Genomic DNA, 18,536 nt, shown 5'->3' on the forward strand with positions numbered 1-18,536 from the left:
AAAGTTGCCTCATTTTGTCCTGGAGGCATTCAGAAGATGAACCTACCCACAGAAACCCAGAGCATAACCAACAAGAAATGCACAAGACCGAATACTTGTATATGAAGGATTCGCATAAGCTCTAGAAATGCTGTAAACCTACCACCCTAACCCATATGGTCATGGGGGCAACTCTTAAAATTGCCAAAAGCAGATAGATAAATACATGTGTAGACGTTTGAGAAAGTGGCCATAGTGATCACTTGATTTATGTTTGTTGTCTTAGTTGCTAGATTCAGGTCCTAATCAATATAGCATGATGATAATTTTGTAAATGATGGTCCAGTTTCAAGTAAATAGACAAATCAGTGTATGGTTTAGAGGGTTATTACACTGCGACTGACAAATGGCCACAATGGAACCAGTGCATGACATTGTCCATATTTTATATACACAATATAGAAATGTTTAAGGAAAACTTTTTATAGAACTACAAAAGTGCTTTACATCAGCTATCTGCCAGGCGCTGTTCTTTAATTCTCTGGTTTCGTAGTTAAAATGCATGAATGTGAATATGAAATATCCGTGCATATATGGAAATCAGCAGCACTGAGTGTATTATCAGTCAGCCACAGCTGACAGCACAGAACATGAGTGTTTCGTGTTTGACATTGGAAACACTTTGTTCTCTGTGTGTTTCTCCCTGCACCGGTAGTGGGAGTAGCTCTCTGGAGGCATCTAATGCGTTTAGCTTTAATGTCTGTTATGGGTGGAGAGCTGTTGCTTTTGTATCTAGAGATGTAGTCAATTATTCAGGAGGAGGATTTAGTTACTAAATGCTCTCTTAAGGTGACACATTTGATTATCACTAAAAACAACTCAAAATGGGAAGGTCTTGCTTTACTATTTCTCCCATTCTCCACACCTTTTTTTTATTTTTTATTTTTTTAAAGGTCTCTGACTCACTTGCTGTATTAATATTGATCCAATCATGAGAGTAATGGGAAGCGGCTGTCACCAAGTTTCCCTGAAGAGTTTAGCCTGGTTAGATGTCAGATTTGTTTGTGCAGCCACTCCAAGGACCGAACAAAGTCCCTTCTGTAGTCTGTTTCAAGGATGGGTGGTGGTAAGATCCTGTGGTAGATAAAGACTGAAGAGATTAAAGAGTAATAAAAAGATGACTCAACAGTTTAAAAAAAAAAAAAAAAAGAAAAGACGGTTCAGAGTTTGCGGAATAATGGATGTGTTTCAGACTTACTTAAAAATTAATAGAGTACATATATATTTTTATCCCACTTTAAAAGGTTATCAATTTATCTTTTAGATATTTGTACCAGCTCTGTCTCTCTGTCTTTTTCAGTTATGATAGAAAGAAAAGTGCTGATGCTTTTGTTATTGCTAATGCTTGATGCTTTTTCCCTGACTGAAATATCTTAACAGCTGTCGGATGAATTGCCTTGAAATTTTATGCAGGCATCAGATGTCTGAATGACATTCCCATTAGCACAGTGTTTTCTTTTTTCTGCTTTTTTCTACAAATGCTAAAATACATCAATACAAAACCATTTTATATCTATATTTTTACACCTCTGAGCCAGCAACAGCTGTAGTTAGAGGAAATATATTAGGTTGTCCTTCCATTTCTCATTAACATGATATCCGGGTTGCACACTGGAAATTTTTATTTTTGAGTATATACACGTTTGACTTTCAACATTTTGATAATAATCAGTAATAAATGCATAGAAAATATCAGAAAACTTTACATTAGCTGACTTGCAATCAACCATGTAAGCCCTGTAACTCTAGAACTGAATACCCCTTCTTTGTTAACTCTCCACAAAATCCAGTTCCCAAAGGCACCCCTGAAAATTTATTGAATTTATTCCACCTATATCAAAAAAATCTAAGTTCCTGTTTAGTAGTCACTCATCATTAATAACTTGAGTTAGAGTAAACGTTATGATGTAGTAAACTATGACAATTGGAAACCAACTTAATTAATATCAAAACAAGTTTCAAGACACAGTCTTCAGATCCCCATATTCATCCATTATTAGCTTCCTTGTGAAACGGTAGCAGTCTCATGAATGCAGGCTTTTGCTTCTTTTGGTATACCAAAAATCTGTGCTCTGTCTTTGTGGGTCTTTAGTCTAGTAGGGATGAGAATGCTGCATGACATTGAGCTTCCATCTGAGATTTGTGCTTTTTGTGCACTCCTGCCACCATGATGAGGTAGAAATATGCTGGTTGACCCCTGCAGAGAATTTGTTTTTCCAGCTCTGGCTGCTCTTAACACAGCCACATCGTCTTTGTTTTTCAAAATCTTAATCCTTGTCCGTGGGGCTGCATTGGGCTCTTGTTTCTGTCTAAACAATTGGCTATTCATATTATAAAGTTATATTTTGTAAGACTCAGCAACTTCGAAGTCCTTTTTTAAAGAAGCTGAAATCTCAATTTTCTTACTCTGGTATGTCAACCAGCCTCTAGCACTTAGCTCTAATATTTCTATATATGATTGCTTTTGATTGCAGACTCTTTGTGAAACTTTACTTAATTTTCTTGCCATAAACAAGACAAGACTTTTTTTCTGTAATTATACTAGTGGGCTGTAGTTCTAGATGGGGTATCTAACAGGATGGTAATTGAATTCGGTAGAGAAGAGCGAGAACCCCCCCAAGCATATCATGTATGAAGTCCATACACTGTAAGTCTGAGATCATGAGAAGGAATGCTTCTTTATTATTTTAGTTTGGATATATAATATGGAAATTTTTAAATAATTTTTTAATGTGGCCTTTGACGCCACCAGAAACTTCAAGTTTACTGTAAGAAGTGCAAAGTAGTTGCCAAGCCCCCAGGATACGTTTATTGACACATTTCTCTCAGTGGCTGACACACTGTCGACGCATTGGTTGGCCTGTTTGATATTCAGGTAATGATTCAGTCGTTTGGTTGCTGCCAAGCACTGTGTGTTTGACTGAATCAGGTTCAGAGTTAAAAAAAAAATAATAATTTCATTAGGAAAAGGACTGCTTTTATTCAGTTCCCTGGGGTATTGTGATGATAAATCACACACAGTGGCAGGAGACGGTTAAAGAGAAAAATCTTCTTTGTGACAATGCTGTTGTAATTATCTACAGAATTGTATCATCGTCCTTCTTGCCAGCATTGACAAATTATTCTGAACTGTAGCAATGCCTACATTAATGATGGTGCATCAAGAAAGAAATTGATATTGATAGATTGATAGATGGATATTGCTGCAGTCGTCATCATCATGGTCATACTTTGTCATTGTCATATTTATCATTTTTATTCTGATTATTGTCATCATGCTGATCATAACCCCAATTTTTATTCGGATGATTCCAGTTTTTGAAGATGGAAACAAATGAATTATGTTTCCACTGAGTCATTTCAGTAAATGCAAACAATTAGAAATATGCTAAAGTAAGCATTATGAAGACTATTATTTATGAATATAATGAGCATCTTTTTCTCCAAGCAAACTTTTGGACAATAAAAAGTTCTCATTGGCTGTGTGTCACAATCAGTAGAGGTGCTCTTACTATGGGCCACTTTATTCTCAGGCAGTATTTCTGCTCTGCATCTACTTTGATCCTGTACCTGAAAATATTTTGCAGCTTTATAGACGAACTTTATGGCTTGAAAACCTCTATAATTAGAAACATTTAAGTATCTGTCTGCTTCTGTATGCTCTAAACTATTGACCTTCACAGTATTACTCTGTGACATTTCCAAACAATGGGAAGGCAATGACAGAAAGTTTAGCAAGTTGACAATTTACCCATTTCTTTTCTTTTTCTTCTTTTAAAGGCTTAGTTTAGCCTTTGTTCATGCATAACTCTCCACACTCTGTCTTGCAAAATTGCATTTTGAATGCCTCATTTAAACCACCACCATATATTACACAGGTTCATTATAGCGAACACTGAGTGGTGGTTAAAAAAGAACACCTTATGCTAGATGTATTTTAATGAACAGAGAATAAAACAATTGTTTTAGATACCTTTGATTTGCCAACATATGGGTATACCTTGTTTTTTATATAATATATAAAAAGTCCCCATCTCACCCCTGTGGGCGGTCTTTATCCTTCAAGCTTGGGTAGTCTACCAGAGGCCTGGGAGCTTGAGGATTCTGTGCAGTAGGACTGCGCTCTTTTGGACAAAGATCTTGGATGTTGATTCTGTGATCTACTGGAACCACTGTTCTGGCTTGGGGGTCACTGAGTGCTCCAATTACCACTGGGACAACTGTTTCCTTCATCCTCCACATCTTCTCCTCTCTCAGCATTTGGTACTCTAGCTTCTTGTATTCCTTCTTCCTGATGTTGATATCACTCGGTATGGCTCCATCTATCACTGCGGCCGTCTTCCTCTGCTTGTCCACCACTACTATGTCTGTCTCCAGTTTTTCTTTATCTGAAAGTCTCACAGGATCTTAGCTCGGTCATGCTCAACCACCCACCCAGTTTGACCTCGGGACTTCTAGGCCATACTCCGCACACATGTTCCTGTATATTATGCCAGCCACTTGGTGTTATGGCGTTTTTGCACCCTGCTGTTACGTGCTGAATTGTCTCAGGAGCATCTTTCCGCAGCCTGCACCTGGGGTCTTGCCTCGAGTGTAGACCCCTGCCTCTATGGATCTCGTACTTACGGCTTGTTCCTGTGCTGCCATGATTAGTGTTGACTTTCAGTCCAGCTTTGTCCTGTCAGTGGTAGGATTTCTGGATGTCAGTCACTTCTTCTGTCTGCTGGTGGTACATACCACACATGGGCCTCTGTCCATGATGGTTCCTTCTTAATTCAGGTGATGTCCAAACCAGTATGGCTTCAGCTATCTCTCTCTTGCTCATATCTAAGGTAGGCTTGGTTAACATGGGGAGGTCTAGCCTAGAGACTCTTACTAGATACAGATACAGAAAGCTGTGTAGTAAACTGAACTTTAAAGGATGACCCTGAGTATCCCTTTGTGTCACCATCGTCAGTGATTTTTTATTTTTTATTTTTATTATTAGTCCTTATGTGTCTAGGTAAAAAAATTCATTGAGATTAAAAATCTCATTTCCAAGAGAGACCTATCATCATGGCAGCAAAAGTCATGCCAGGTCTCTGTGATGGTCAGACAGTGAGCTTTTCTTCTGCTCTTGGCACTAACTGGCTTTTACTTACAAGACTCTTTGAAGGCTAACTGAACTGGGTCACGTTTGGGTGAGGAGACTCAGTGAGGGAGTGGGTGAGTCCAGATCAAAAATTAGGATAAAGGACATACAGTACATGCAATATGATATCTTCTGTGTTCGGAGGCAAAGTTAATAGGCTGCAATTTATATCAATTTGAAATGCGCCTATCTTAAGCAGATCCAATGCACTGTAGGGCATGATTTCCAGTTAGCACTGGAGAATCAATATGCATTGTGAGAACTAATGAATCTTTATTTTTTATTTGTCTCTATTGCCCTACAGAAAAGATATTCATGCAATCACTGAGAAGCAGCTGGAGGGATCCTAATTTAGAAAGCTTGATTTAAATGCCTATTTCTTGTTGTATCTTTTTTTTTTTTTTTTTCAGAAATAAAAGCAACCATTACATAAAATTTATAAATTGATTTGCATGTCAGTAAATGAAAGAAGTATTTGATCCGCATGCAAAACATGACTTGGTATTTGGAGACTTTATTACTTAAGTGGAGAAACACTTTTTGGGAAGTAGGCAGTAAGATGTTTCTTGTAGTTTGCAGGAGAGTGTGAGGGAGGGATTTTGGCCCACTCCTCTTTACAGAATTTTGTCCCTTAGGTCCTTTGACAGCTCTGGTCTTGCCCACGGTGGTGGAGAGGTTGGAATGGAAGAAATTGACTTTGTGGACAGGTGCGCTTTATACACATTTCAAGTTGAAATTAGGAGTCTCTGTGATTGATTGGTTTATTGGTTGTGTCAAATTCCAATCTGTGGGAGCAAGGATTCTGGCGGGGTTGTAGGGGATAAGATTTTTATTTCATTAATGGCATGCAAATCAATTTATAACTTATAACTGGATTTTTGGTTGTTGTTCTGTCTCTCTCCATTAAAATGAGACTACCATAAAAATTAGAGACTGTTCATTTCTTTGTGAGCAAACGTATACATTCAGCAGTGGATCTAATATAATTATTTCCCCATAGAAGTTCAATGGAGTAAGATTCATTTCTGTTTAATTTAAGTAATATCACTAGAATTACAAGCTAAATTGCCTTGCCAGTATGACTGTGATCATTATGCAAGTCACATGTTGGCAAAACAAAGTTTAGAAATGGGTTCTATGATGTAGTAGGTAGTGAGAGTTATTTTTTCTCCAAGATGAACTAATACTAGAGATGACAGAGGAGGGAAATTGGGAAAATTAAATTATTTAGGAAGCACAGGATGATGTGATGTGCTGTAAGAGGTGATTGAAGATTCGTCCCTTGTTGTCACCTAAGGCATATAAATCTCTAGTTTCATTAGCTTCGCTGTCACATTACAGCAAGCATAGTAAAGCTAGCAGAGGTGGGACATAACGAAGTACAGCTACTTTGTTACAAAGTAGCTGTACTGGAGTATTTTTTTTTTAACACAGGTATCTGTACTTCTACTTCAGTAAAGAATGTCTGTACTTTTGCCCCCTCTGAAAACAATTAAAACTGATAATAAAGATCGAACTTGATTGATTGAACCAGGATCAGATGGATAAGCTCCATAACCCCCACTACCCTAAACTGGATAGGCGATTAAGAAAATGGATGGCTTTTTTTCATAAACATGGTGCCCAGTTTTAACGTAATGTGATTGAAACAGTGCCACATTCTTCATGTGTGTTCAAAAAGGTGGTATGATCAGGTTTTTCTATGTCATCCATTGCATGCTAAATGTTATTATCAGCACCATACAATCTTTGACATTTTCATATGAGGATCATTTTAGTGTTGTTATACTGAACTGTTGTTGGATGTAGTCTGATGATAGTGATCTTATGATTAGCATTGTATGCTGCTCAGTTAGTGGCCAGCACACAGATTATTTTCAGAGGAGAGAAAGAGGATCAAGACCTTTTTAAAGTTTTTGTACTGTGTTACTCAAATGTCTATGTTTTGAAAAGTCTAAAAGAAAAAAACTCTTTTCTTTTAAAAGAAAAAAGAAAAGTCTAAAAGAAAAGTGTTTTTTGGAATTGCAAGAAGGAATTGTACCAGCTTGTTGGTATAGCTGCAAAAACTGCTTGACATGGTTATCTTTGAAGACTGAGAATGAGCTTATGTGCTTTGATGTACAAGGAGGGCAGTCATGCTGCTTCTTTCCTTTGTGTATTAAATTCTCACTGAATAAAGAGGTGTGTGTTGTTTTTTTTGTTTTTTTTCTGTTTGAATCATATACTTTATGTTGAAGTGGATAAGTATGACGCACATGAGACTGCTGTTGTGCCGGCAGCTTGCTCTTGTCCATATTTAATAACCTTTACCTTTTCACACACATTCTGTTTTTACATTTGCAAGAACATTAATACAAGCATTCAGTAAATGTTATTACTAATATGATGCTTTCTGTATTGTCTTTCTCTGCATTACTGTATCAGAATCCCATTATTGTCAACATAATGTTACAATTTGTTTGTCATGCATGACATGCATATTACTAGGGTTTTATATTGTGTGTATATCCATCCCACTTTGGATGGAGCAGCTCTCATTTCTAGAAATATGGACCAATTTATTAAACTCCCCAAAATATGACTATCCAGAGTTGGGACCAGGAAGCAGAGTTGCAGTCTTACACGCCTCTCTGCAGCTTCTCTCCTCCTGCTACCCCCAAAACCCATCTCCATTGAGACTGTGTCAGCTCCCAAAATGACAAAAAACAAACCAAAAACCAGCAACAAACAACTTCAACATAGAAAATCACAAAGAAAGAACAATACAGAATCCACATCTGAACCAAAGAGTAAAACAATGAAATGTGGATTATTAAATATTAGGTCTCTCTCCTCCAAGTCTCTGTTAGTACATGACTTAATAATTGATCAACAAATCGATTTACTCTGCCTTACAGAAACCTGGTTGCAGCAGGATGATTATGTTAGTTTAAATGAATCAACACCCCGAGTCATTCTAACTACCAGAAACCTCGAAGCACAGGCCGGGGGGGCGGTGTGGCAGCAATTTTCACACCAGCCTATTAATTAACGAAAGACCAAGACAAACTTTTAATTCATTTGAAAGCCTGATGCTTAGCCTTGTCCACCCCAGCTGCAAAACTCAGAAACCAGTCTTACTTGTTATTATCTATCGTCCACCTGGGCCTTACACAGAGTTTCTCTCTGATTTCTCAGACTTTTATCTGATTTAGTGCTCAGCTCAGATAAAATAATTATTGTGGGTGATTTTAACATCCATGTAGATGCTAAAATGACAGCCTCAACATCGCATTTAATCTGTTATTAGACTCAATTGGCTTCTCTCAAAATGTAAAAGAACCCACCCACCACTTTAATCACACTCTAGATCTTGTTTTAACATATGGCATAGAAACTGAACATGTAACAGTGTTTCCTGAAAACCCTCTGCTGTCTGATCATTTCCTGATAACATTTACATTTACAATAATTGATTACACAGCAATGGAGAGTAGACTTTATCAAAGTAGATGTCTTTCTGAAAGTGCTGTAACTAAGTTTAAGAATATAATCCACCCACTGTTATCATCTTCAATGCCCTGTACCAACATAGAGCAGAGCAGCTATCTGAACGCTACTCCAACAGAGGTTGATTATCTTGTTAATAATTTTACCTTCTCACTACGTGACGACTCTGGATACTGTAGCTCCTGTGAAAACTAAGGCCTCAAATCCAAGTACCTGACTCCGTGGTATAATTCTCAAACACGTAGCCTAAAGCAGATAACTCGTAAGCTGGAGAGGAAATGGCGTGTCACAAATTTAGAGGATCATCATTTAGCCTGGAGAAATAGTTTGCTGCTTTATAAGAAAGCCCTCCGCAAAGCCAGAACATCTTACTATTCGTCACTGATTGAAGAAAATAAGAACAACCCCAGGTTTCTCTTCAGCACTGTAGCCAGGCTGACAAAAGTCAGAGCTCTACTGAGCCAACAATCCCTTTAACGTTAACTAGTAATGACTTCATGAACTTCTTCACAAATAAAATTTTTATCATTAGAGAAAAAATTACCAATAATCATCCCACAGATGTAATATCGTCTACAGCTACTTTTAGTACCATCGATGTTAAGTTAGACTCTTTTTCTCCAATTGATCTTTCTGAGTTAACTTCAATAATTAATTCCTCCAAACCATCAACGTGTCTTTTAGACCCCATTCCTACAAAACTGCTCAAAGAAGTCCTGCCATTAATTAATTCTTCGATCTTAAGTATGATCAACCTATCTCTAATAATCGGCTATGTACCACAGGCCTTCAAGCTGGCTGTAGTTAAACCTTTACTCAAAAAGCCATCTCTAGACCCAGCTGTCTTAGCTAATTACAGACCAATCTCCAACCTTCCTTTTATATCAAAAATCCTTGAAAGAGTAGTTGTCAAACAGCTAACAGATCATCTGCAGAGGAATGGCTTATTTGAAGAGTTTCAGTCAGGTTTCAGAGCTCATCACAGCACAGAAACAGCTTTAGTGAAGGTTACAAATGATCTTCTTATGGCCTCTGACAGTGGACTCATCTCTGTGCTTGTCCTGCTAGACCTTAGTGCTGCGTTTGATACTGTTGATCATAATATCCTATTAGAGGGATTAGAACATGCTGTAGGTATTACAGGTACTGCGCTGCAGTGGTTTGTATCATATCTATCTAATAGACTCCAATTTGTACATGTAAATGGAGAGTCCTCTTCACCCACTAAGGTCAATTATGGTGTTCCACAGGGTTCAGTGCTAGGACCAATTCTATTTACATTATACATGCTTCCCTAGGCAGCATCATTATAAGACATAGCATAAATTTTCACTGCTATGCAGATGACACGCAGCTCTATCTATCCATGAAGCCAGGTAACACACACCAATTAGTTAAACTGCAGGAATGTCTTAAAGACATAAAGACCTGGATGGCCGCTAACTTTCTGCTTCTTAATTCAGATAAAACTGAGGTTATTGTACTCGGCCCTGAGAATCTTAGAAATATGGTATCTAACCAGATTCTTACTCTGGATGGCATTACCTTGGCCTCCAGTAACACTGTGAGGAACCTTGAGTCATTTTTGACCAGGACATGTCCTTTAACGCACATATTAAACAAATATGTAAGACTGCTTTCTTCCATTTGCGCAACATCTCTAAAATTAGAAATATCCTGTCTCAGAGTGATGCTGAAAAACTAGTTCATGCCTTCATTACTTCCAGGCTGGACTACTGTAATTCATTATTATCAGGATGTCCTAAAACTCCCTGAAAAGTCTTCAGCTAATCCAAAATGCTGCAGCAAGAGTACTGACAGGGACTAGGAAGAGAGAACATATTTCTCCTGTTTTGGCTTCCTTCATTGGCTTCCTGTTAAATCCAGAATTGAATTCAAAATCCTGCTCCTCACATACAAGGTCTTAAATAATCAGGCCCCATCTTATCTTAATGACCTTGTAGTGCCATATCACCCTATTAGAGCACTTCACTCTCGCTCTGCAGGCCTACTTGCTGTTCCTAGAGTATTTAAAAGTAGAATGGGAGGAGAGCCTTCAGTTTTCAGGCCCCTCTTCTGTGGAACCAGCTTCCAGTTTGGATTCGGGAGACAGACACTATCTCTACTTTCAAGATTAGGCTTAAAACTTTCCTTTTTCTAAAGCATATAGTTAGGGCTGGACCAGGTGACCCTGAATCCTCCCTTAGTTATGCTGCAATAGACGTGAGGCTGCCGGGGATTCCCATGATGCATTGAGTTTTTCCTTTCCAGCCACTCACTATGTGTTAATAGACCCTCTGCATCGAATCATATCTGTTATTAATTTCTGTCTCTCTTCCACAGCATGTCTTTCATCCTGTTTTCCTTCTTCACCCCAACCGGTCGCAGCAGATGGCCGCCCCTCCCTGAGCCTGGTTCTGCCGGAGGTTTCTTCCTGTTAAAGGAGTTTTCCTTCCCACTGTCGCCAAAGTGCTTGCTCATAGGGGTCATATGATATGATTGTTGGGGTTTTCTGTATTTATTATTGTGCGATCTATTGTACAATATAAAGCGCCTTGAGGCGACTTTTGTTGTGATTTGGCGCTATATAAATAAAATTGAATTGAATTGAATTGTGAATTTTAGAAGGTTTTAGTTCTGGCATTCATAAATAACCCGGTAACACTGGATTATTAGGCTAATGGAATCAGACAAGCTTTAAATTGGCTAAACAGTTGCTGCAGTAGACAGAAATGTGGAAGAGTCAAAAAGAAGCCAGTATTTGAAATTGGAGCCCTCTCCTACAGCTGTCCCCTCGTTTTCTGTGCTTATCCCTTAAACCCATTTTACATCGTGGGCTAGATACAGCCCAGTTTGATCTGAAGAGGGCCAGACCAGTGAAACTCCATGCGTAAAATGACAGGAAGTCATGATGGTTTATTGCAAAGACATTTGATATAAGCAGACTATCCTGTAACTATAAAATATATATTTTTTAAATTAACTCTGGTCTTACTAATAGTGTCAGTCTCTCATGAAAACACAGTTAAAAGTTCTAAATCTATACATTTCTTCACATTTTCTTAAGCTGTCCAGTGGGCTGGATTTGAGTCTTCACTGGGCAGATTCTGGCTGCTGGGCCTTACGTTTGAGACTCCTCCCCCAAACTAAAGATCCTTCATGTTTTTTTTTTTTTGTTTGTTTTTTTTTTTTTTCAAATGTCCCACACAAACATTGAGCTGTCATGCAAGGCTTTAAGAAGCGCGCAAAACAAAATTTGATTTTTCTTTCTTTGTTACCTCCCACATACTGCCAGTAGTAGTTGTACTTAAATAAATTTTATAATGACCTGTTAAGTTATTACATTTTGTTGACTTTCTTTTTCCTTTCCTGAGGCTTTAATGGTGTCCAAATTGAACACTAGTTGAATATACTAGTATACACTAGTATAATCCACGTTATTTTGGATTTTTTCTCTCTCGATTTATTAAACTATGTTGATGAATTTTGACACATCTACGCTACATGAATTTGAAATATCAAATTGAACCTGCCACATCTGGAATAGCCTTTGGCTACAGTGAGCAGAAGACTAAACCAGAGCAGCATTTAACTTTGAATCTCTTCCTGCTTTAACACTAAGTCTACTGATAATGGCAAATCAATCACAAAGACATTTCAGATGATAAATCAAAAAAAGAGGTAAATGAAGAGTGATCCTATGTGACTAGTGTGACATTGTATTAAATTGCTAATAGTACCGGCCAATGGACTGTGGTCTGCTGCAACTTTCTTCTTTTCAAAACGAGCATTTTAAGATTGACTCTATAGAACAGCCAATAACAGTTGGTGTATATATACAATTATAACAAGTAATTGCAGTTGTGTTATTTCAAATACACTTATATATGCACACATTTTATGAACCATTAATCTAGGTCCTATATTTTAGGTCGCTAAAATATTGTTACTGGCAAATATTCCAACTACTTGCTAATATTCTTCCACTGTAGGTAAAGCCAAGAGATGTGCTTTATACTGTGTAAACCTGTTTTACTCTTGTTGTTTAGCCCCAAAGCATGCCGTACTAATCAGGTACACAGAGATCATCAAATCCAATACATTCAAACATTTTGAAGAAACGTCTTTGCTTAGTCCTTGCTTATTTTTTAACTCTGGATCAGAACCGCAATTTCTTCTAATTGTGGTGTCAGATTGCAGCTTGTGAGATCGAGAGATACGAGGCTTTAAGGCATGATGAAAGTAAGGAATTCAGGGGAGGTATATTAATAGTAGGACTGTGTCTTCTGAGTGTGTATGTGACTAAAGATTGAAGAATCTGGATCAAAAGATCCCTGGGGGTATTGATACACTCACATACACAGTCACAGCAAAGTTATTGCATCATTCCAGCTCACAAAGCTTCTCCCAAGACAGTTGAGCACATCGTTCAGATATATGAACCAGATAACAGTATACCCACTAGCAATTTATCCAGTTTTTATCATTCCTAACAAGTGAATCTAACCCTTGCATACACAACTGGGCATTAAAAATCTTCTGTTTGTATGGAGAGAGTTTTTGCAATCTGCCTGTATTTCATCCAGACACGTGGAGCTGATTCCCCATGAGTACAGGCCAGCGGTTTGATTGATCTCGTCCCCCTGAGAAAGCTAATAGTCCCACCAGGCAGTATCTGAACACAGGTGAGGTGGAACAAATGAAGAAGAGAAGAGAGATTGTGGTGAGATTGTGTCTTATTTCGGAATGAGAGCAAGCGTTTGCGTGGGAGAAAGTGCTGGAAAAAGGCCAAAATTAAACTTGAATTTGTTAACATTTTAAGACGGCAGTGGGAGTAATGGTTTAAATTTTGCAAGAGCTGCTGGTGAGGGGACAGTAGTGCAGGGATTATGAGTGCATATCTTGTTAGATGGAGTATTTACTACAATTGTCTTTTTATATTTGCTATTTCATGGGAATAGATTTGATTTTCTATTTTTTTTTTTTTTTTTTTTTTTCTTGTGTGTGTGTATAAAAATAAAGCATCATTTCTGAGGTGGAAATGTGCAGCGGTGTTGCATTTTAAAGGTAGAAAACTCACTGAATCAAGGGTATTGACCACCAACTAAGTTTATTATGTTTGTGCTCCTGGGCAGTTTGCACTTAGAAAAAGATGAAAAGTGTGTAGCTGAGTGTTGTTTTTAAGAATTTTTCAGGAATATGGGCTCAGCTGTGACCTTGACAAGAGGCATAAGAAGGCGGAGGTGTTTTGGGAGATTGTGTGTGTGCATGTGCGCATGTGTGTATATGTGTTTTAAAGCAATAGAGGGGTTTTGGCTGTAAAAGCCAGATAAGCCAAACCACAGGCACAATCACGCTCCTGCCATCTCACCCACTGACATAATGATTCAACACAGCTGTCAAATGTCTGCCAGACAGCATCCTCTGTATGTGTGCTGTATGTGCATGCACTGCATTTCCTATAGACTTCTATTTGTCTATTTTTGTGAGGCATCAGTGTGTATTTATCCACACACATATATATGCACAAATGGTGCACCATAATGTCTTTTTTTAAGTTTATTGTATATCTGTGCTGAAGATGTGCACCACTTTTCATGGTTGTCTGCGTTTGTGTGTGGGAGGATAGACTAACAAAACCAGTCCACCTGCACCTTCAAACAAGAGGAAAAAACAGAGACGGAGGAGGACAGAGAAAAGGAAGGATCAGGGTCCCCTGTGTTTCCCTAGCTTGATTAGATTCTGCCAGAATTAAATTTTATGCTAAAAACAAACAGCAGGAGACAGCCTGGCCCACCCCCTCTGTTGTTTTCACTCTTCACAGTCCCTCCCTGGCCAGATCTTTTCTTCCCTCCCTCCCTCACTTCCGCTACTTTACCTCCTTCCAAAGCTTTGTTGCTTTTTCCTATCAGCTTTCTCACTTCAGCAAAGAGACATGACATAACCAGCAAATTACTCCACAGATGACATTGCTCCTTCAGGCAGTGTGAATAAATTCAAGGCTGAATGATGTCAGAGGTCACCATGCAGCAAATACTGTGTAACCTGTCACATTACTTGGCAAAATTTGTCTGATTTAGAGCAGTTTCCAGGCGTTAACACTGTTACTGAAGTTAAATGTCATCATATGAATTGCTTAGACATTGATCAGCATGAGTTTCAGTATCTGCAGAAGCTGAATAGGTTAATTTTTATTGATTTAAATAAAACAAAAATATTCTTGGACATATTAAATCATGCATTTTGATAGTTGCTTTATTTGTGATAAATGCCTGGGTTTTTCCCCATAATTGGAAACTATTTCCTGCAACGTGAATCCCAAAAGCTTCTAAAACAACTCATTATGCTGATGGATTGTTACAAAGGATAGTGATGCAACATGATAGTAAGATTCTTAAGGCAGGGTGTAAGATTCCATAAATGAATGACTATGGATGTGAAAACATGAATTTCGTTACATAACACATAGATTTCAGGTATTATTATCTGTTTATTATTAAGAGTTCATGTCATGCTTTTGCACCAGTTAACAACTTCTGTCATCAAATTATCAGGGCTTGAAGGGATGGGAATGCCAGATTGAAAACAAATATTAACAAGGGTATCCTGTTGCTACAGTGTTTAGCTTTTAAAATCCACTACCTCACTTTGCAAACTCTCTTTTCATATCAGATTACATGTCTGGACTTTGACCTGCAGTGAGTGAAACTGCCTTTTTGCCAGCTTTGCGCCTGTGTCACCAGCTTTTCCCCTGGTGCAGCCGAGTTGTCCTTGCACGAGGGTCATGGCAGTGCTCTGCTTAGTAGGGCACTGGAGTAGTCCACCTCTCCAGGGAGACAGCACATCCCTGTTTAGCTTCACAGGGGTGACCTCTCACCCTCAGGCTTCATGTGCTGATTGGGTTGTTTGAGTCAGGTTGCGAGCTGCTGTGAATAACCTGCTGTGGACTAAAACGGACCTCTGTGTCCACTTTTAACTCGCATATTTGTCTGGCTTCTCCTCCAGTTTGTACTCTGCATATAACCTCACATCATTTTGTTTGGTGCCTCAGTAGATTTTTTTTAAAAACTTTTTTTCAGATGGGATACATATAAATTCAACTTTAATATCATGGCATTATAACAAGTATTTTGTGGCTCTATATATCAATATATTAAATAATATATATATTTTATATATATAATATATACAAATATATATATTTTGAATAGTGCCTGCTTTCTGATAGAAAATGGTCTTTGTCAGCTGTACCAGAAGAAACACAGAAGTTGCACACATTTTTGTTACCTCTACTAAGGAGGAGAAAAAAATCTGACCTCTGACCTCACCTTCAAAATCAATAAATTCATCTGAAGGTCAAAGTGATATTAATGCTATATAAGGCTTTTTAAAACCATGTTTCTTACTGCCATTGCTTGTATTTACAACATATAGGAATATAGGAAATCATATTTGAGTATTCTAAATATCACATTACAGTTTGCATCCAAATATCATGCCACATTTGCCCTCTGACCTCACTTTTATATTTCACATCTGACATTCTTTCAACCAAAGAAACACCAAAGTTGACCCCAGAATGTGTTTTATCTTTACAGCATTTGTTGTTAAGAGAGTGTGCTGTGTATTATATATTATATAAGCTCAAGTTATTCATGTCCAGTTATCTAAAAATACATGTCATCCCTTACCTACTCCTACATAATGTTTGTATAATCAGGTTAAACATCTGTCATGCTACCCTTATGTGATTTTTGCCGCACTACAAACTTCTTAAAGTATGTTTAAAAAGAACAAAGTAAAGAAAATGAATATATGCAAAATACAATATCGTTTCCTTAAAAGTAAAGCCTGCACATAGAGTCAGCTGCCTTGTCAGAAGTGCTTCTTGTTGGCCTGAGTTTTCAAATCCAGTGTACAATACTTTATTGTAAGTACGTACATTGAAACTAACCATAATCACAATTCCCTGGAAAAGGTGGGGCTATAGGTGAATGGTTTTTACGTTTTACATTCAGGCTTTCACATATTTTTGTGTGTGTGTGTGTGTGTGTGTGTGTGTGTGTGTGTGTGTGTGTGTGTGTGTGTGTGTGTGTGTGTGTGTGTGTGTGTGTGTGTGTGTGTGTGTGTGTGTGTGTGTGTGTGTGTGTGTGTGTGTGTGTGTGTGTGTGTGTACAGTGTCACGATCTCTCATTCTTCCCCCCCTTTAACATTTCCTCTCGTCCTTTCTTTCACACAGATTCTCTAGTTTCATTTCTCTTCCTCGGCAGTGTGTATCCTGCCAGATGAAAATGAGGCGGGAAAAGGAATGCAGCTCCTCTGTTTACCTCTTCCTCGTTCTCTCGCTCTCTCACTCATTATAGATTCACACACTCTCACTACGACATCTCCTCCTCTCTCTCTCTTGCGCTCCCTGTCTCTCTCTCTCTCTCTCTCTCCTTTTCTCTGTGAGTATGCTCAGTCATTCAGCTCTGTGCACTGCTGTTGTTTCGTGAGGCTGGAGAGCCGGTGGGAAGCCTGTGATTGGGGAAATAAGCACTTGTGTCTACGCCAGCTGCCTCCGAGACAAACTAGATACAGAGAAGGGACGCTGGTGCTGTGGATTTTAAGCCGCTCATATCAAGAAGAAATGGATTTGTGGCACGTGTGAACTTTGGAGAGGCATGTGTAAACGACATGAACTGCTCCCATTTGGCATCAGCGTCTGCTGGAGGAAGAGATGTCTCTAAAATCTGCTGCTTACCTTAACTGTCTCATGTCGATCTGCGCCCGAGAGGTCGAAAACTCTGGTGGTACGTTACTAATCATTGAGATGTAAGGTGGTGACACATGGTTTATCGCATGATTTAACAGGAAACCGATACAACTCAGAAAGGTTAACCTCAAAACATCTGTTATACCTGATTACACCTGAGACGAGGGGGAAAATGACTGGCTAGAGGCAGGATTAAAGGAGTAACCTGTGATGTCAGACTCCACCTGGGGCAGTCGTTGTACATTCTGCTGAGTAGTTACAGCTTTGTCAAAGGAGGTTGGGGGCAGCAGACGCAGACTTCATTTCCAGGTGTGTAAACCACACAGACCTGACTCACCTGACATCATCACATCCCTGTCTGGGGTCCCTTCTTTTACTGATTTTCCTCACCTCATCTTCTCAGTATTCTCAGCTATCAGACCTGCCAGCACCTCTCCTTCTCTCCCCATGGAGCCACTAAAATGACAAGAGAAGTGACACTAATTAATGTGACTCCCAGCAGCCTAAGTCTGATTCCACAGCACTAAAGTAGAAGGCAGAAAGAAAAAGCTTTGTGAACACTTGTGAACTGTCATCACGTGGAACAAGAGAAGCACCATGTGGAATCAGTCGGGATACTGCAATCACATACCTCACCCTGGATATCCTTTTTACCATGCACCATGCAGGTATGGTATCACTACCCTAATGTGTATGTTGGGTTGGCTTTTGCTATCCTTTGCTCTAAAATGGCAGTTTTATTGATTTGAACTTACATCTTCTTAAGTTTTCATTGTTTCTTATGTTTGATGACCCCCAGGGTTCAGTGCTAGGCCCACTGTTTTAATACAGGGACTGGCTTTGGCCCAGTATGTTTAATGGTTTTGTGGTTTAATCCGTGCTTATGCAATGTTGATTAAGTCAAGCTGTGGGTTTATGATTTTGTAAAGCAGTTTGTAGCCACACTGGTTTGTCTGGAATGTTGTTTTAAAAGAACAAAGAAACTGGTTCTGCCTGTGTGGAATAATAGAGGTTAGTTAGGGTTGTTGGTCAGTGTGACGGAAGCTGAAGATAGCAGTGGTATTTTCAAGCACTGAGCTATCCAAGGTTCCCAAGATCACTCTTAAAGTAAGGTTAATGTTA

At 38.6% G+C, this 18,536-nt stretch overlaps 1 protein-coding gene across 6 annotated transcripts in view; it reads left to right on the plus strand.

Moving 5' to 3' along the window:
* LOC116313967 (pleckstrin homology domain-containing family A member 7-like) overlaps positions 1–18,536 on the plus strand; it is a 134,590-nt gene that overhangs the window by 17,527 nt on the left and 98,527 nt on the right. The window contains exons 1-2 of one of the 6 annotated variants that reach the window (XM_031731826.2): positions 17,121–17,723; positions 17,818–18,082. The exons of the other annotated variants lie outside the window; for them this stretch is intronic. Of the exons in view, the coding sequence (XP_031587686.1) occupies positions 18,012–18,082 (71 nt within the window). The 5' untranslated portion in view covers positions 17,121–17,723; positions 17,818–18,011. Of the gene's footprint in view, positions 1–17,120; positions 17,724–17,817; positions 18,083–18,536 lie in introns of those variants that run through there. 6 annotated transcript variants of the gene reach the window in all.

The sequence above is a fragment of the Oreochromis aureus genome, linkage group 7, assembly GCF_013358895.1.
Source record: "Oreochromis aureus strain Israel breed Guangdong linkage group 7, ZZ_aureus, whole genome shotgun sequence".
Taxonomy (NCBI): Eukaryota; Metazoa; Chordata; class Actinopteri; order Cichliformes; family Cichlidae; genus Oreochromis; species Oreochromis aureus.